The sequence below is a fragment of the Phocoena phocoena genome, chromosome 3 (genome assembly GCF_963924675.1).
Source record: "Phocoena phocoena chromosome 3, mPhoPho1.1, whole genome shotgun sequence".
NCBI lineage: Eukaryota > Metazoa > Chordata > Mammalia > Artiodactyla > Phocoenidae > Phocoena > Phocoena phocoena.
The window spans coordinates 95,566,893-95,587,370 of NC_089221.1; the positions used below are offsets into that span (position 1 = coordinate 95,566,893).

Genomic DNA, 20,478 nt, shown 5'->3' on the forward strand with positions numbered 1-20,478 from the left:
AACCTGCTGAACTGTTTTCTGAATACTTTCCTTCCATTATGTGGTCTGTAGCTGAATTCCCTTAGTCCAGAAGCTTACTAAGTATATTACAATCCTTGAAAAATGAAGCAGAAGCTGCACAAAAGGTGATTTTCATTATCATACCTCTGAACACTGTACTTTCCCGCTTTGGGTTACACACAACTAAACTGGTTGACTAATGCTATATAATTTAAAAGCATGGTCTGCACTTCTCTTTGAGTTTTCTAATCTTATCAGAGTAGATGATATTAAATGTCCCTTCAGGGTTAAAACTTCTACAGAAATCATAGATTCCAGGAAGTATTCAATCTTATTTTGATTCCAGATAAACATTCTTAGCTTACCTTACACCCTAAATATGGGGAACTCACTGTGAAGGCCTCGGCATAGGCAGCTTCAAAGACGCAAAGCACACTATTCTAACATTATATACACTGTATGTAGAATGGGTCATCTTTGCACAGTAAGATAAAGCGTGGCATTACTGATGTTGATTTTCTCATTCATAAATATGGAAAACTTAAAATATAACCTGAGGGTTTAGTCCCCCCCCCAAGCTCATTTAAACCAGACATGTGCAAAAATATTTTGTGAATTGCGTTCTAGGTTCTAATAACCAAATAACTTATGGGATCCAGGCTTATGAGTAAATGTTATATAGTCAGCACAGAATAATGTAAATACGGTTTTAAAAAGTGTAAAGCCCTACATATTCTTAAAGGTTGTGAGTGAAAAAATCAAAGTATACATATTTAGCTAACCTCAGATTGAGTAAGTTAGTAAATTATTTAGATCAGAAAAGAATAATTAAGTTGATGACACAAACTCAAGTAGTTTTGACTGTTAAGGTAATAGTATATCATTTGAAACCTTAGCAGCAAACATAAGATACACATAGGTTAAACACATTTTTCCCATCTGTTAAATATATATGCATATAAATATATTCATATCCTTCAGTAAACTGAAAGAGCACAAAACTAGAGAACAGATCCTTTCCATATTCAACTTATTTGACCTGAAAACAACATTCTTTCCAGCTTTCAACATACATACTAATTTCTTACTTAGCCTTTACACAATTCAACCTGAATTATTTCAGTGTTAATACTAGCTGCATTAATTTATTAAACAGGGACATCATTATAAGGGGACTCAGGAATTTGTTCTCGGGCAGAAAATGTGAACTGAACAGTGATTTCATCACCTTAAACGGAATTGTTCCTTAGCATCCCTTAATGATAATGTATGGCAGATCATTAACCATAAAGTACATTCTGGGACTTAAAGGACATAAATGTAGTTCAAAGTCCTTTGACAAAATCATACCATTCTCATCACCTTTGAAAATAAACACTTAGAATTCTTGTATACACCTTAGATCCTGTTTGAACATTCCATTCAATTTATTGGAATTAAAAAAAAATGTTGCATTATAAATACAATACAGAATGAAGAAAAAAGGCTGAATTTTATTTAAAGCAATTATCAGTTTAACAGCATCAGTAAAAAATGGTACTTTTAGTCATGGCATGAAATACACATAAAATCTAGCTATTTTCCAATTATTCTTTGAGCATTTTCAAGCTGGAAAATACATTATAAAAAACTGAAAGATGCTGCCTCGTTTACTCATTGAGTGCTTTTGACACTGTAAAAATAAGAGAGAGTTTCATACCACAGTTATAACCACTGGGACTCAAGAATCATTAAATGATAAGATTGAAAAGAGTCAGATGACTCATTTGTCCAAAATTTGTAAAATTCCTTGTTTCCCAATAAAACAGTTAAACCGAAACCACGAATTTTCTCTAAAGCAATCTTCCAGTGTGTCAACATGTGTGCTCTCTTGGCTAGATGTTTGCTAGAGATTAGCAGGAATAGCTATTGTCTTCTGGCAAAGAGGTAAAACCAAACTGCCTAACTCTTTCTGTCAGCTGGGTTGCCCTCTACTGGACTATGCAAGGTAATAAAGCCAGAAGGTCAATGCAACTTTGTTTCACAAGGTAACACTGTAGATAGAAATGTAAATGAGAAAAGGCAAAACACATACCTCAAACAAATTGCACTCCCCTGAATAAGCCCCAAAAGAATCCTTTAGTAAATTGACTTTTAAGTGGGGGGGGGGGAATCAGCAGAGTGCTAATTTTTCAAGTAAACAGTTTCAGTCATTTTGAGAAGTGGTACAAAAGCAGCTTTATATAATCTTAGTCTCCTTTTCAACACTTTGGAGGCAGCTCTGAAGCAATAGTTGTAGTAATGGGTAAACCCTAATGTCAATCTTTTATGCTGATTTGTGTTTTAATACAAATCACATTTTTGTGAGTCCATCTACTCTGTGGATATTTTAAATGTATAGACATGGGTCACAGTAGATGCATGCTGAAGAGATCACATCCACAAGTCTCTTGCCACAAGATCAAAACTTTTCAGAGCTGTTTGCTTTGTGAAGATTCATTTTAAGTTATCAATATCTTTTCCTCTGTAGCTCATCCCCATGCCTGAGATTTGCAGTAATGCAGGACCAGTTTACCATCACTGCCAAAACACTACAAAAAGAAAAACGGCAATGAATTAAACTCAATTTTTGTTATTCTTAGATGAAACTAAGAAAAAAAATGTTATACTGATCATAAACATCCTCATACATGTACATGTATCTATAAGGCTAGTTCTTTCAACAGATGCAAGCTACTATTGGACACATTAGTAATCATAAATGTTTAATAAAACTTGTCCTTTAAGCACCTTAAGCATAGATAAGCAGACATTTTAACCTTGTCCCTTCTCTACATCTGACTATAATGTATGTACTATTTTCTAGTAATGATGCTGTAAGAATGCTGAATAAAGTCATTCCTACATAGTCTCCTTTTCAATTTCTTGGAGGGAGATCTGGATTACTGATTATAAAAACAATGTAGAAGATACTACATGTAGGTAAAAAAGGAGATCTTACTTTCTGGTCATATTTCATAGTCATCTTCTGTTTGTGTTATTCATTATTTAATTCTTCAATCACTGTATACTGAGATCCAACTAAGTTCAAGGTGTTAGAGATATAACAGAGAACAAGAAAGTAATCTCTTTTCTTGATAGACAATTAAGAATGGCTTATCATCTCTTTAAATGATGTGAGTTAATGATCATACTATACACAGATGAGCATATTCCATGAAGAAAATAAAGCAGTAATGTTTTACCTCATAGAGGGTTCCAACTTCCTGGTCTGGGGAGGGGGCAAAGGACTGATTCACATAAATAAACTGCAAGAAAGAAGAAAATTATGGTGATTCAGTTTTAATGGTATCCAGATTAATCTGCATTTTTCTGGGTGCCAATCAGCCAGCTATTTCAAATTATTTGTCTTCAGAACTGAAGAAAACTTCCCTAAACCCCTTCTTTCTAATTCTCATAAATTAGTCAATTAGTGAGAACTTTATGAAGAGCATGTCTTTCCTCTGGAGGAATAACAAAATTTTTGTTCCCAGCTTTTTATAACTAAGAAACTTTTGTTTTTACAAACAGCTTTTGAAGGTTTATCCAAGAAATGACATAAGTAAAAATATCAAGTTTCTCATTTATTCATAATTAAAGACAGAATTTCTCCTAACAAAATTTTACACACACAGCCTCAAATAAAAACATCTAATAATTGAGATAGTTGGTGCATTTTTCTTGAGTAAATGACATGCACGGTTGGATTTTTTTGACCATTACCACCTCTGAAAACTCTCAGAAGTACTGAATTTCAGGCTGGGTGAGACCTCTGTAAAGTCACTTGCAGCCAAATGAAGTAGCAAAAATGTAGCATAATTGAAACCTAATGTCCTTACAACCTTGTTTATTAAAGGATTCATTGTTCAATATTTCAGTTTAGTCTGTTTCTACTGAAACATTTTTAGTACTTAAAAAATTCCTGAAGATACTGAAACAAAAGATCAGTGTCCAAGTGACTTCTGATAGTTTTCTTTTTAGAAAACAAAACATTACTTGCAGGTTAACATATTCAATTTTCCTTGTCTACAATCAAATTTTAAGACAAATTTCCTGGGCTTCACATAGACCTTAAAAATATCTATCAGAATAGTTAGGTGATAGATACTATTTGGGACACCAGCTAGAACAGGAATAAATATCACTTATATTTCTCCTTCAGGCAATACAGTGTGGTAATTAAGAGTAGGGGCTCTACTGAGATCTAGGTTTGAATTTCGGCTATAAATACAAATAACTTTTCTCACACTGTGTCCTTGTTTGTAAATACAGAAAATAACAGGACCTATACTTCTTGAAGCTGCTGGGAAAAATAAAATGAGACAGTACACATCAAGTGTAAGTGCTTGATATACGTACTCAATAGACATTAGTTAGACTTATTAAATTATTTAAAAATAGTTCATGCTGGTGGCACTTCCCTGGTGGCGCAGTGGTTGACAGTCCGCCTGCCGATGCAGGGGACACGGGTTCGTGCCCCAGTCCGGGAAGATCCCACATGCTGCGGAGCGGCTGGGCCCGTGAGCCATGGCCGCTGAGCATGCGTGTCCGGAGTCTGTGCTCCGCAACAGGAGAGGCCACAACAGTGAGAGGCCCGCGTACCACACACACAAAAAAGTTCATGCTTAAATATCAACTCATTATTAAGGCTGAGTAAGGTTCTAACATAATTTCAGAAACAACAGAAATCAGTGTGCATTTTAATGTGAATTTCCTGTGATAAGGATATAATAATTTGTGTTTAGCTCCTGACAGTTTAACTATGAGTGAACATAGATTTTACTCTTTGGAACATTTTAAATTAGGAAAAGGGCTCTGGACAACAATTTAGTTTATTTCAGCAAACAATCCCTGAGTGTCTATTATGTGCTAGGAAATGCACAAGGTGTGCAATTATGAAGATTAATATGATCTCTCCTCTCAATAAGCAAACATACCTGAATAGATAAGAATATAGATGGGGAAAATGCATCTGACAAGGTCTGTAGCACAAAGATGGGGCATTAGTTTAGCCTAGCCTTTTGGTCAGGAGAGGCTTTCTGGAAAAAAAAAATGAGGAACAAATTAGGACTTAACTAGGTGCAGAGAGTACTGATTAGGACTCTGCAGGCAAAAGAAACAAAAATAAGATGTGAGTGTTGAGGGGACAGTACAGCAGATACAGTAGAGAACTATAAGAACCTGATGTAATTCTGTAACAGGAGTTAGCAACTGAAAGTGACTTTAATTTAAAAAAAGTAATTAAGGTAGTTTAAATGGAAGTTCCATGGAGGTAAAAATTTCAAAACACAATCTTTAGCTAAATGCTAGAGCTTAGGAGGATAAAATTTTAAAGAATAATGATTTCTTTTTAAATCACCAGTCTTTATATAGATGTCTCTTTAGTTACTTTGGTTGTTATAAACTTGAGATTTTGTAGGGAGGGTTCGTGGGAACAGCATTCTCTTGAGTTCTTGCACACTGCTAACAGTTTTGTGCCCTGATTAAATATCAGTTTTGTAGTAAATAAAATCCTTATCTCACACTTTCTTTGTATCTTTGCTGCTCAACTTTGATGGTAACCTAATTTCCTAAGCCATGTCCTTTCTCCCCTAGATGTCCAAAGGATTTTTCTTTTTATTTCACATCCAGTAATCTTACCAGAATGTGTCTCGGTGATTATTACACTGGGTTGGTATTCTCAGGATCTTGGTACATTTTTTTAATACGTAGTTTCAAATCTTTTTAGAAGAAATTTCCCTTGAATTATAATTTTAAGTATTTGTTTTGTTCCTTTGCTTTGGTTTTCTTCTTCAGGGACTCCTATTTCTATGTTTACTCTCCTTTGTTTATACTCAGCATTTGTCATTTTCTCAAATTCTTTTTACATTTCATTCTACCTCCCGTCCCATCCCCAAGCCTGAGCAACCAGATGCTGTTTAACATTTTTTTTTAAGTTAAAAAAATTTTTACACAATTTTTAAAGGTTACTTTCCATTTACAGTTATTACTAAATATTGGCTATATTCCCCATGTTGTACAACACATCCTTCAGCCTATCTTGCATCTTTCAGTCTGTATATCCCACTCCTCCACCCCGCAATTGTCCTCCCGCCTCCAAACTGGAAACCACTAGTTTGTTCCCTATATCTGTGAGTCTGCTTCTTTTCTGTTATATTCACTAGTTTGTTGTATTTTTTAGATTCCGTGTAAAGTTATATCACACAGTATTTGTCTTTCTCTAACTCATTTCACTTAGCATAATGCCCTCCAAGTCCATCTATGTTGCTGCAAACGGCAAAATTTCTTTCTTTTTTATGGCTGAGTAGTATTACATTGTGTGTGTGTGTGTGTACGTACACATCTTCTATGCATTTATCTGTTGATGGATACTTAAGTTGCTTCCATATCTTGGCAGCTGTAAATAATGCTGCTATGAACACAGGGGTGCACGTATCTTTTCAAACAAGTTTTTTTGTTTTCTTCAGATGTATACCCAGGAGTGGAATTGCTGGGTCATAAGGTAGTTCTATCTTTAGTTTTTTGAGAAACCTCCATATTGTTTTCCATAGTGGCTGCACCAATTTACATTCCTACCAACAGTATACAAGGGTTCCCTTTTCTCCACATCCTTGCCAATATTTGTTATTTGTGTTCTTTTTGATGACAGCCATTCTGACAGGTGTGAGGTGACACCTCACTGTGGTTTCTGATTTGCATTTCCCTGATGATTACTGATGTTGAGGATCTTTTCATGTGCCTGTTGGCCATCTGCACTTCCTCTTTGGAAAAATGTCTTTTCAGTTCTTCTGCCCACCTTACAATTGGGTTGTTAGTTTTTTTGAAGTTGAGTTGTATGAGCTGTTTAAATATGTTGGATATTAATCCCTTATTGGTTATACCGTTTGCAAATATATTCTCCCATTCAGTAGGTTGTATTTTTGTTTTGTGGATGGTTTTCTTTGCTATGCAAAAGCTTTTAAGTTTAATTAGGTCCCATTTGTTTATTTTTGCTTTTATTTCCTTTATTCTAGAAGACTGACCCAAAAAAATATTGCTGCAATTTATGTCAAAGAGTGTTCTGCCTATGTTTTCCTCTAGGAATTTTATAGTATCTGGTCTTACATTTAGGTCTTTAATATATTTTGAGTTTATTTTTGTGTATGGTGTTAGTGAATGTTCTAATTTCATTCTTTTACATGTAGCTGTCCAGTTTTCCCAGCACCACCTACTGAAGACACTGTCTTTTCTCCATTGTATATTCTTGTCCCCTTTGTAGTAGACTGCTTGACATAAGTGCGTGGGTTTATTTCTGGGCTCTCTATCCTGTTCCATTGATCTATGTATCTGTTTTTGTGCAATACCGTACTGTTTTGACGACTGTAGCTTCACAGTATAGTCTGAAGGCAGGGAGTGTGATTCCTCCAGCTCTGTTCTTCTTTCTCAAGATTGTTTTGGCTATTCAGGGTCTTTTATGTTTCCATACAGAATTTAAAAATATTTGTTTTAGTTCTGTGAAAAATGCCATTGGAAATTTTACAGAGATTGCATTGAATCTGTAGATTGCCCTGGGTAGCATAGTCATTTGAACAACACTGATTATTCCAATCCAAGAACACAGTATATCTTTCTGTTTGTGTTGTCTTCAATTTCTTTCATTGGTTTCTTATAGTTTTCAGAATATAAGTCTTTTACCTCCTTAGGTATGTTTATTCCTAGGTATATCTTTTTGATTTTGAAAATTCTCCTTTTTTCCTTCTATTTTTCTTCAGCCATTACCTGTTGTTTATTTGCTCTTATATTCCATCTAGTTTAGTCTCCATTTCTGAAATTTAACCTGTAATTCTTTTCCTGAGCTCTGTCACTTCGAGTTTTACTATTGCTGATTTATGTTGTTCTTTCGTGTCTTGTATCATCTTTCTTTTGACACTTGTTTTGACATAATAAATCAGTTACTGACCTGCTTGTAGGCACATTTTTCTCTGGCATGCTTTCATTGTCTTTAGGGATGTTACTCTGTTTATTTTGCTTCCTTATAACACTGTGCAGGATTTGACCTTGATACTTCTCTGTTGCTTACTTGTATATGAAATCAGTTTTCCTCAACTTTTAGAATGAAATGAGTTAGTGTAGTTTTGCTAACTCCACAGCGCTCCCTCTACTGTTGTTTTTTGTATAGTGTTGAACAATATGGAGGTCTGCTTGCTTTCTTTATTTTTATTATTATTATTTTTTTTGCGGTACACGGGCCTCTCGCTGTTGTGGCCTCTTGCGTTGTGGAACACAGGCTCCGGACATGCAGGCTCAGCGGCCATGGCTCACGGGCACAGCCGCTCCGCAGCATGTGGGATCTTCCCAGACTGGGGCACGAACCTGCGTCCCCTGCATCGGCAGGGGGACTCTCAACCACTGCGCCACCAGGGAAGCCCCTCTTTCTTTTTTTTAACAATTAACATTTTATTTATTTATGGCTGCACTGGGTCTTCGTTGCTGCACGTGGGCTTTCTCTAGTTGCGGAGTAGAGGCTCTAGGCATGCGGGCTTCAGTAGTTGTGGCGCATGGCCTCAGTAGTTGTGGCTCACGAGCTCTAGAGCACAGGCTCAGTAGTTGTGGTGCATGGGCTTAGTTGCTCTGTGGCATGTGGGATCTTTCCGGACCAGGGCTCAAAGCCATGTCCCCTGCACTGGCAGGCGGATTCTTAACCACTGCGCCACCAGGGAAGTGCCGGAGGTCTGCTTTCAGAGCTTTCCAGGTTGTTCCTCTCCATTTTGACCTGGTCCTTCTTTTTCCTTCCTTTCCCTGCTTAAATGTGTTTCACTTCCAGAAGTTCCTCTTCAGTGTGGGATCTTGTCTTGGAAGGGAGCCTGAGTCTGTTTTGAGAGTTCTCAGGGGCTAGACTGCTCCAGTCCCTTAAGTCCTCCTTATGCAGATATATTGTAATTGCCTGCTATTGGAGAGAATCAAACACTCTCAATTTCAGCTACTATTCTTAAATTGGCCCACTGTACTTTCCAGTGAATACCTGTTAGCTATTTCCAGGTTCTCCCTTTCTCAGTGCTATCAGATGCCAATCCTACTGTTTATTTTTTTCAGCACATTTGCTAATACAACGCAGATCCTGTGGTCATTGGTGGGTATTCCCACCAACTTGAATCTTAGGTTTCAGGATCCTTGTCATCTAAGTTCTTTTGTAAGTATACTGATCATGGGGTTTTGGTTTTGCTTTCTAGTTGACTACATTTTTGTGGGAATTCATGCCTTCTGACACCACTGCTATCTTCCCAGAATCCCCAGCATTACTTTTTCTTTTGACATTTATTTTGTGAAAATAAGGTAGGGTACAGCTCTATGAAGCCAGAAGATGTGAGTTCTAGTTTAATCAGGAAAAGTGACAAAACGACTACTTTTGTTTATGTTTCCTATTGCTTAAATGGGAAGAGTTAATCAGATTTGCTACAAAGCTTTAAAGTTGGACCATGTGAAATTGCTGAGTTTTTTTGGTTAAAATGATTGATTGATGGCAGTTTTACATGGTTCAACCTAATATATATTGACATCAACCAAGTCCTTTCAGATTACTGAATATAAGCAATACAAAATGTCAAAACTCTAACATTAACATAGAACACAGCATTCTTTCAACTTTTCTTCTATCCACAAATTTATATAAGTAATGCCTTAATTACTTGGTACTCCTCTGGTTACCTACCTCTCCAACTCTTCATGGTAGACCGTTAGTAGAGATAACCTCTGCTCATTTCTCTTAAGTGTATGTCCTCATTACCCTAACTTTTCCATTTAGACTTGGACTCTAGGCAAGGTCCTCTGCTCCTCAGGTTTTAGCTACCATATGCAAGTGGATGACACTATAATATCCTTGCCCATCTCTGAAATTTAATTAAATTCTATACGGCACTCTTATAAAACAGATCTTTTCTCGTTCCGAGTGATCACAAACAGAGATGTTCACCTGTAAAACTCAAAAATCCCCATCACTTTCCCCTTACAACTTCCTTTGGAGGAATCCCTGGTTCTATGCTATCCTTACCTCAAATAAATTCTAGTGATTAACCTATCTTGCACTTACTTTTGTAGCCATGACATGACACTTTTGTGAAAGCCACTTACGACCAAAATCTTAGATCAGAGTCATTTCCACCTCTTCATTGACAAAAAGAAATAAATTCCAACACACCTCACTTTCATAAATAATAAATTCCAACACACCTCACTTTCATAAATAATAAATTCCAACACACCTCACTTTCATAAATAATCACCCAATCCTTACACATAACTGTATTTAAAAAATACTTAGTGATTCTTCAATTATCTATCCACATATACATTACCTGAGTTAACAATGACCAAAATTGTGGTCTGAAGATAAAGGCGTTCTATGTATTAACATAACATGTGACAAAATGTCAAATACATGTAGACATTTAAATTTCTGTGGCCAAATACCAAATTAAGGGGCTTCCCTGGTGGCGCAGTGGTCAAGAGTCTGCCTGCCGATGCATGGGGCAAGGGTTCGTGCCCTGGTCCGGGAGGATCCCACATGCCGCGGAGCGGCTAGGCCTGTGAGCCATGGCCACTGAGCCTGCGCATCTGGAGCCTGTGCTCTGCAACAGGAGAGGCCACAACAGTGAGAGGCCCACATACCGCAAAAAAAAAAAAAAACCAAATTAAAAACCTGTGGCATTTAAATTTTTAATCCTAACAACTCACCATGAAATGCTTAACAGGTATCATAATATGAAATAAGTACACCTGAACCTTAAAAATGAGGGGGTTGGGGCGCCCACACTGCACAGTCAAATATCTGTGTATACAAGGCAGATTCAACCAACTGCAGGTTGTGTAGTAGTATAGTATGTATTTACTAAAAAAAATCCACAGATAAGTGGACTGCTGCAGTTCAAACTCATGTTGTTCAAGGGTCAACTGTATACCTCTTAGTTCTTCTACAGCACATGGCAAAGGTATATTGATTACCTTGAGAATGGGAAGGAAGCAACATTAATACCAAAACAAAGAAAACCCCAAAACTTTCTATACCGATATTCTATGATAGATCTTTCTGCATGGGCATTCAGTGACTTTTTGAGGAAAACAACCAATACGGTAGGTTAAAAAAAAAAAGTCAGTCCACACTTAAAAGCAAATCTAAAATTCATTTCTTTTCAGGGTTCTCCAGAGAATCCTTCAATAAAGCACAGAAATTCCACTAACAAAAGAAATAAAAGGACATTACTGAAGTAACATATGTGGTTCCATATATATTTCTATATACAACAGTTATTCATTGTTGCCTAGGAACTACAATACCCCCTCCATATCTATGGGTTCTGCATCCTCCCTCAGATTCATCCAAATGTGATGGAAAATATTTGGAGAAAAAAATTCCAGAAAGTTCCAAAAAGCAAAACTTTAATTTGCCGTGTACCAGCAACTATTTATGTAGCATTTACATTGTGTTAGGTATCATAAATGATCTAGAAATGATTTAAAGTATAAGGGAGAATGTGTACAGATTATACACAAATATGCCATTTTATATAAGGAACCTGAGCATCTGCAAAGGATGCTCCTGAAATCCCCCTTGAATACTGAGAGACAAATGTTTTGTGAATTTTTGTAGGGAAATGATCACCATTGTTTTCTTACCAACTGTTCTGAAGCCACCAGTTTAAGGAACTTTTTGATGAAGTCAATGAGTCCTTGAATGGTTCGGGTTCGCTCTACAGCCCATTTCTTTGTTTTCATTATAGGAGTGTCTCCCACAGCCTTTAGCAGGATGTCAACTGTAAAGGAAAAAGAAATACAGTTGACACAATCAAAACAGGAATTAGGGGCATCCATGTCCACACAGTCGAAAATCCACCTATAACTTTACATTCAGCCCTCTGGATCCACAGTTCTATATCGCGGATTCAACCTACAACAGATTATATAGTATTCTAGTACGTATTTATTGATAACAGTCCATGTGTAAGTAGACCTGCTTAGTTCAAACCCATGTTGTTCAATGGTAAACTATACTAACAAGTACACTGAAACATCTAAAGAGAATGTGATATAAAATACTTCAGAAAAGTTAAACCTTCAATTAACATACAGTTTATGTATTTATGACACTGGAGGTATGCCTGAGATGATAAATGGAAGATATGAAAAGATTCACTTAGAAGAATTTCACCTTCATCAAAACATTTATTTTTATTGAAAAAAAAAAAAAGGTAAACCTAAATTTCCAACAAAGATGTTTAGCGGAGATTGGTTAAGTAAAGGATATTATACTCTATGGTAGGATGTATATACTGTAGTAAAGATATAAAGCACACACTCTGAACTCCCTGGGTTCAAAATCCTGGCTCTGCCACTTGCTAGGTATGTACACATATATATAGATAAGCTCTTTAATCTCTCTGTACCACAGTTTCTTCACTTGTAAAATGAGGATAATAGCAGCAACCTGATAAGACTGTTATGAAGATTAAGTGAATACATGAAAGTGTTTAGAACAGTACCAGATCATAACTCACTTATTAAACCTTAAGATAATTAAGCTACCATTAAAGATACTATAAAAGCATATTTAATAGTATGAAAAAATTATCAAAAAATACTAAATATAAAGCAGCATAAGATTTCAATTTCATTAAAACCATCACAGGCACATATTCACATAAATGTGGAATATGCACCAAAATGATATTTCCCAGTAGGGATATTATAGGTGATAATCACTTGATTTTACTTGTGCTTTTTGTAACCACCAAGTTTTCTACAATAAACTTTTAACTAAAGGAAAACAATAAAAATTATTAAAGAAAATACAAAAACTAGGGGCCAAAAAGGTTTCTGAGAAATCAAAGGTTTCAATAATTCAAAATACAAAGATGCAAACAGAAAGACTATGAATCTATCTCCTGAAGTTACTTCATTAAAAAGAATTAGAAAATATAAAGAATAACCAAATGGAATTGAAGAATACAATAACTGAAAAGTGCACTAGAAGGAATCAACATTAAACTAAATGAGGCAGAAGAATGTATTAGTTCTTCTGACAAAATACTGAAAATCACTGCCGTCAAACAGAATAAAGAAAATAGAATGAAAAGAAATGAGGACAGTTTAAGAGACTCCTGGGACAACATCAAATGTGGTAATATTCACATTATATCCCAGAAGGAGAAGAGAGAGAGATCGGGCCTGAGAAAATACTTGAAGAGATAATAGCTGAAAATTTCCCTAACCTAGGGAAGCAGTCACCCAAGTCCAGGAAGTGCAGAGTCTCATACAGGATTGACCCACAGAGAAATACACCATGACACATTGTAATCAAAATGACAAAAATTAAAGGTAAAGAGAAAATATGAAAAGCAATATACAAGGGAACTCCCATTAGGCTATCAGCTGATTTTTCAGCAGAAACTCTTCATGTCAGAAGGGAGTGGCATGATATACTTAAAGTGATGAAAGAGAAAAACTTACAACCAAGAACACTCTACCCACCAAGGCTCTTGTTCAGATTTGATGGAGAAATCAAAAGCTTTACAGACAAGCAAAAGCTAGAAGAATTCAGCAACACCAAACCAACTTTATAACAAATGCTAAAAGAACTTCTGTAGGTGGAAAATAAAAGGCCACAACTAGAAATGAGAAAATTATGATATGGAAAAGCTCACTGGTAAAGGCAAACATATAATAAAGGCAGGAAATCAGCCACGCACAAAGCTAGTAGGGAAGTTAAAATTCGTAAAATCATCTATATCCATAATAGTCAGTTAAAGGATACACAAAACAATTAGATGTAAAATATAGTATCAAAACAGTAATCATGATAGGAGAAGAGTACAAATGCAGGGTATCTAAAGTGCATTTGAAATTAAGAGATCAGCAACTTAAAACAAGCACGTACAGATATAGGCTCCTATACAAAAACCTCATGTTAACTGCAAAACAAAAATCTATAATAGACACACACACAAAAATGAAAAATTAATCCAAACATAATACTAAAGACAGTCGTCAAGTCATAAGAGAAGAGAATAAAAGGGGGAAAAAAAGACCTACAAAGATAAATCCAAAATAATTAACAAAATGGCAATAGGAACATACATATCGATAATTACCTTAAGTGAAAACAGACTAAATGCTCCAACCAAAGGCAGACTGGCTGAATGGATACAAAAACAAGACTCATATATTTGCTGCCTACCAGAGACACATTTCGGACCTAGACACACATACAGACAGAAAGTGTGGAGATGGAAAAAAGGTATTCCACACAAATGGAACTCCAAAGAAAGCCACAGTTGCAATATTTATATCAGACAAAATAGACTTTTAAATAAAGACTGTTACAAGAGACAAAGAAGGACACTATATAATAATGAAAGGATCAATCGAAGAAGATATAACAATTGTAAATATATATGCACCCAACACAGGAGCACCTCAATATATAAGGCAAATGTTAACAAACATAAAAGGAGTAACTGACAGTAACACAACAATAGTGGGGGACTTTAACACCCCACTTACATCAATGGACAGATTATCCAGACAGAAAATCAATAAGGAAATACAGGCCTTAAACAACACATTAGGTTAGACAGTCTTAACTGATAGTTATAGAGCATTCCAACCAAAAGCAGCAGAATACACATTCTTTTCAAGTACACATGGAACATTCTCTAGGATAGATCACATGCTGCAACACAAAGCTAGCCTTGGTAAATTTAAGAAAACTGAATTCATATCAAGCATCTTCTCCGACCACAACATTACAAGGCTAGAAATCAACTACTAGAAAAAAAACTGCAAAAAACACAAACATGTGGAAGCTAAACAATATGCTACTAAACAACCAATGGCTCACTGAAGAAATCAAAGAGGTAATTAAAAATACCCAGAGACAAATGAAACCAAACACACAATGATCTAAAACCTGTGGAACACAGCAAAAGCAGTTCTAAAAGGAAAGTTCATAGTGATACAAGTTTACCTCAGGAAAGAAGAAAAATCTCAGACAACTTAACCTTACACCTAAAGCAACTAGAGAAAGAACAAACAAAACCCAAAGTTAGTAGGAGGAAAGAAATCATAAAGATTAGAGCAGAAATAAATGAAATAGAGATGAAGAAAACAACAGAAAAGATCAAAGAAACTAAAACCTGATTCTTTGAAAAGATAAACAAAATTGATAAACCTTTAGTCAGACTCATCAAGAAAAAAAGGGAGAGGGCCCAAATTAATAAAATGAGAAATGAAAAAGTAGAAGTTACAACGGACACCACAGAAATACAAAGGATCATAAGAGACTACTTTGAGCAACTATATGCTAATAAAATGGACAAACTAGAAGAAATGGACAAATTCTTAGAAAGCTACAATCTTCCAAGACTGAACCAGGAAGGAATAGAAAATATGAACAGACCAATTACCAATACTAAAATTGAATCAGTAATTTAAAAACTGCCAATAAACAGAAGTCCAGGACCAGATGGCTTCACAGGTGAATTCTACCAAATACTTAGAGAAGAATTAACATGTATCCTTCTGAAACTATTCCAAAAAATTTCAGAGGAAGGAACACTTTCTAACTCATTCTATGAGGCCATCATCACCCTGATACCAAAACCAGAAAAAGACATCACAAAAAAAGAAAATTGTAGGCCAGTATCACCAATGAACATAGATGCAAAAGTCCTCAACAAAATACTAGCAAACTGATCCCTACAATACATGAAAAGGATCACACATCATGATCAAGTGGGATTTATCCCAGGGATGTAAGGAGTTTTCAATGTCTGCAAATCAATCAATGTGATACAAAACTACTAGAACTCTTCAATGAATTCAGTTAAGTTGTTCAACACAAAATTAATGTACAGTAATCTGTTGCATTTCCTTTTTTTTTTTTTAGGCTGCACTGTGAGGGATGTGGGATCTTAGTTCCCTGGCCAGGGATCAAACTTGTGCTCCAGCACTGGGAGTGCAGAGCCTTAACCACTGGACCGCCAGGGAAGTCCCATCTGTTGCATTTCTACACACTAACAACAAAATATCAGAAAGAGAAATCAAGGAAATAATCTCATTTACCATTGCATGAAAAAGAATAAATTACCTAGGAATAAACATACCTAAGGAGGCAAAAGACCTGTATTCCAAAAACTATAAGACACTGATGAAAGAAATTGAAGACAACACAAACAGATAGAAAGATATACTGGGTTCTTGGATTGGAATAATCAGTGTTGTTCAAATGACTATGCTACCCAAGGCAATCTACAGATTCAATGCAATCTCTATAAAATTTCCAATGGCATTTTTCACAGAATTAAAACAAATATTTTAAAATTTTATATGGAAACATAAAAGACCTTGAATAGCCAAAACAATCTTGAGAAAGAAGAACAGAGCTGGAAGAATCACACTCCCTGCCTTCAGACTATACTGTGAAGCTACAGTCATCAAAACAGTACAGTACTGGCACAAAAACAGATACACAGATCAATGGAACAGGATAGAGAGCCCAGAAATAAACCCACGCACTTATGTCAAGCAGTCTACTACAAAGGGGACAAGAATATACAATGGAGAAAAGACAGTGTCTCCAGTAGGTGGTACTGGGAAAACTGGACAGCTACATGTAAAAGAATGAAATTAGAACATTCACTAACACCATACACAAAAATAAACTCAAAATATATTAAAGACCTAAATGTAAGACCGGATACTATAAAATTCCTAGACGAAAACACAGGCAGAACACTCTTTGACATAAATTGCAGCGATATATATGTATATATTTTTTTGGATTAGTGTCCTGGAGTTATGGAAATAAAAGTATATGTAAACAAATGGTACCTAATGAAAGTTAAAAGCTTTGGCACAGTGAAAGAAACCATAAACAAAATGAAGAGACTGGGAGAAAATATTTGCAAATGATGCAACAGACAAGGGATTAATTTCCAAAATATACAAAGAGCTCTTACAGCTTAATATCAAAAAACAAACAACCCAAACAAAAAATGGGCAGAAGTCCTAAATAGACATTTCTCCAAAGAAGATATAGACAGCCAAAAGACATAGGAAAGATGCTCAATATTGTTAATTATTAGAGAAACGCAAATCAAAACTACAATGAAATATCACCTCACACCAGTCAGAATGGCCATCATTTAAAAGTCTACAAATAATAAACGCTGGAGAGGGTGTGGAGAGAAAGGAAGCCTCCTACACTGTTGGTGGGAATGTAAATTGCAGCCACTATGGAGAACAGTATGGAGGTTCCTTCTCCTGGCCATATATCTGGAGAAAACCATGATCGAAAAGATATATGCACCTGAATGTTCATAGCAGTACTATTTACAACAGCCAAGGCATGGAAGAAACCTAAGTATCCATCAACAGATGAATGGGTAAAGAGGATGTGGAATATCATTCAGCCATAAAAAGAATGAAATAATGCCACTGGCAGCAACATGGATGGACCTAGAGATCATCATATTAAGTGAAGTCAGAGAAAAACAATTACCATATGATATTACTTATATGTGGAATCTAAAAAATGGTACAAATGAACTCATTTACATAACAGAAATAGAGTCACAAACAGAAAACAAACTTATGGGGGGGATTGGGGGATAGATTAGGAGTTTGGTATTTATATATACACACTACTATATATAAAATAGGTAAACAGCAAGGACCTGCTTATAGCACAGAGAACTATACTCACTATCTTGTAATAACGTATAATGGAAAAGAATCTGATTAAGAAAATATACACGTATGTATAACTGAATCACTTTGCCATACACTTGAAACTAACATAACATTGTAAATTAACTATACTTCAATTTAAAAAAATTTAAAAAAAAGACATCCACAATCAAAGGAAACACTGAAAGCAGAGGTGTTCTGCTGCCCCCTAAAGTCAACTCTATTCTATTACAACCTTCCTGTCCCATTCCTTGGTATTAAAAATTGGGTCCCAATGAGGTTACTGAGATCAATTTACTGAAGTTTACCCCTGGAATGAAGCCATCTAGAACACATAATGCACAGTTTATCTTCCTACTAAAGTTTATCTTCCTTCTTCCATTTAGTAATCCTACCCTCAGTTATCTAAGCAAAAGAGATGAACTGGGAGATAGCTAAGGAGATTTTGGTTAACTCACCTTCCATACCTCCCTGTCCCTGTTCCTTCAATCCCCTGGGGCTATCAATCAGTCAACTGCAACTGGGCATTGCAAGAAAGTGAAGAAGAAAATAGTGAGTTGTACTACTGAAGAAGAGAGCGACAGCAAGAAGCTACTCGAAGGAAAAATATTTATTATGATTATAGCTGTACTTTATTACTAATTTTTTTAATTCTAAAGGTGATTTGTTTGTAGTTCTCCACTCTAGCTACACAGGAGACTCAACTGGGGGAACATGTATAAGAAAACAGATGTCTACATCAACTAAATCAGAATCTTCTGGAAATAGGGCCTCGGCACTGCTATGTTTAAAAGCTCCCTCAGGTGATCCTAAAGTGCCGCCATAACTAACAAGCTTGGTCAGCTTCAGTAATATGTAGATTAAACCAAAGGTGGAGCATATGAAATAGTTAAGCTTTTTCCATGAGAAAAGGTCCTCAAAAAAGGATGACAACTTCAGGGTAGACATTAAATAGCTAGAAAGTAAGTTTTCTATCACAGAGGCTAACTCAAATGCTCACAGGAGCCAGAAGATGAAAATTCGATTTTTAAATGATAGTTAAAAATCATAAATTGTGCAGACTCAAGAAAACATGCCATATAACCTCAGGCCATATCTGGGAATGTGGGCCTTATTTTTTAGCCACAGTATTACACAGCAATCTTCAGGGTCAAGTACGTAGTTAATTGTTGACTAAGACTGCTAGATATTAAGACAAACTCTTTGAAAGTCTGTTTCTGCTTATAGTAAATTGCAAGGGAAAAAAGGGAACAACAGTACTGATTCACTTCGCTGTACAGCAGAAACTAACACAACATTGTTAATCAATTATACTCCAATAAGAAAGAAAAAGAATCTCAAACTCATGGGATTCATCTGAAGAACGAGTCTAGTGGTTACCTACAGAAATAATTATAGTTTTTTTGTTTATCTATTGGTGAATAATGTGGAAATGACAGAAAAGATTTCCCCCAAATGTAGAGGCAGTCTGACTTAAAAGGGGGACAGTGCTGGGAGAGACCATTATCCTCCACAGCAGCAGAAAGTGAAGATGGATGAAAGGGCATGATATCACTGAGCACAACATGAGAAAACGAATTCCTGATTTTCTCATAGGCAACTCTACATAGAGTGCTCCACTTAGGAATTACTGTATTTTACAATGGCGAATTAATTCTCAAGAAATAAAGGGTTGAGGACTAATTCTCAAGCAATAAAGGGTCCAGTTTAAGCAACGAAATGATTCATTTACAAAGATTCCAAAACAGTGTTTTTGTTTTTTTTTTTAAAAAAGGCGATGCCTCTGCCTTTAGTTTTCCCTTAGCAGTCTTCATACTGGGTAAAACCCCAGTTTTTTGGTCCAAGGTGTGAATTCACACTCATTTGGTATAAAAAACAGCGACCTAGTCGGAAGGTGTGGATGCTAATTCAGATTTGCCACAGACCATCCTTATCAGCTAAAATCATTATAAGTACTTGGAACTATCCAGATCCCACAGAGTTCCCACCTTCAAAGAGCTCTCAGTCTGGTCATTTCAAAGGAAGATAAGAGTACAGCGTAATAAATGCCGTGACATTCAAAAACTGGGTACCACACCGCGAAGGTGCGTCCAGAGATAGCTTTCTTTCGAGGCACTTAACCCAAACGTCTTAAAAGCCTCTCTCCTCTCTCCTGACTGGTCAAAAACCTCGTCTGGAACCGGCCCTCCTCTAAATTTTGTTTCTTTATTAGCCGCCATCCCTATTCGAAGACAACCTCAACCTCCCGTCTCTGCCCAGAGTGAAACTGCTCTGAAAATTACTTTTCTTCTTGGTGTCACCGGCAGGTTCTTCTGTTCCCGGAGAGACTGCAGCGGAAGAAGGGGGCTCCGGAGTGGCTGTTTCTGGGGAGACCTCCGTGGGTCCTTCACCTTCAGCAGCAATTGAGGGAGGAAGCTGCAGCGAAGACTCCGGTTCCTCAGCCATCTTGCTTGGAGGGAGGTGAGGGCGGAAGTGGTGGCTCAGCGCATACAGTGGGCGTGCTTTGCGCCGAAGAGCGGCGCTAGGGAGGTGCCGGAGTAGGGGCGGGGAGAACCCAAACCACCACTGAGAGTCGGAATTGCAGGTTGGTCCTCTGCGTCGAACCTGTTGCAGTCCCCTGACCGCTGATAGATCAACTACTGTTTCCCCGCCCCCCCAACAGCAAGTTTCCGGAAAAGGTCGGTAGGCAACGTCCCCGTGAGCCGCCGGGAGCGCAAGCGCCCCTATGCTTCGAGCTCCGGC

The 20,478-nt window shown here is 36.5% G+C and overlaps 1 protein-coding gene across 2 annotated transcripts; it reads right to left on the reverse strand.

The window, feature by feature from the left end:
* Positions 1–1,408: 1,408 nt before the first annotated feature.
* ATG12 (autophagy related 12) lies at positions 1,409–20,366 on the reverse strand. 2 transcript variants are annotated; one of them, XM_065873136.1, is made up of 4 exons: positions 20,019–20,366; positions 11,668–11,804; positions 3,225–3,287; positions 1,409–2,570 (listed from the first exon to the last, which is right to left on the reverse strand). In XM_065873136.1, the coding sequence occupies exons 1-4, from the start codon at positions 20,179–20,181 to the stop codon at positions 2,511–2,513; spliced, it is 423 nt and encodes a 140-aa protein (XP_065729208.1). In that variant the 5' UTR covers positions 20,182–20,366; the 3' UTR covers positions 1,409–2,510. The 2 variants fall into 2 exon arrangements, with proteins under 2 accessions (XP_065729208.1, XP_065729209.1); XM_065873137.1 differs by lacking the exons at positions 1,409–2,570; positions 11,668–11,804 and having other exon boundaries at positions 3,226–3,287; positions 20,019–20,181.
* Between the last annotated feature and the right edge of the window lie 112 nt (positions 20,367–20,478).

Coding starts and splice junctions, on each gene's coding strand:
- ATG12 (XM_065873136.1), bottom strand. CDS start 20,181: ATGGCTGAGGAACCGGAGTCTTCGCTGCAGCTTCCTCCCTCAATTGCT. Junction 11,805..20,018: donor CGGTGACACCAAGAAGAAAA/GTAATTTTCAGA, acceptor TTTCCTTTACAG/TTGACATCCTGCTAAAGGCT. Junction 2,571..3,224: donor AAGTTGGAACCCTCTATGAG/GTAAAACATTAC, acceptor TTCTTTTTGTAG/TGTTTTGGCAGTGATGGTAA.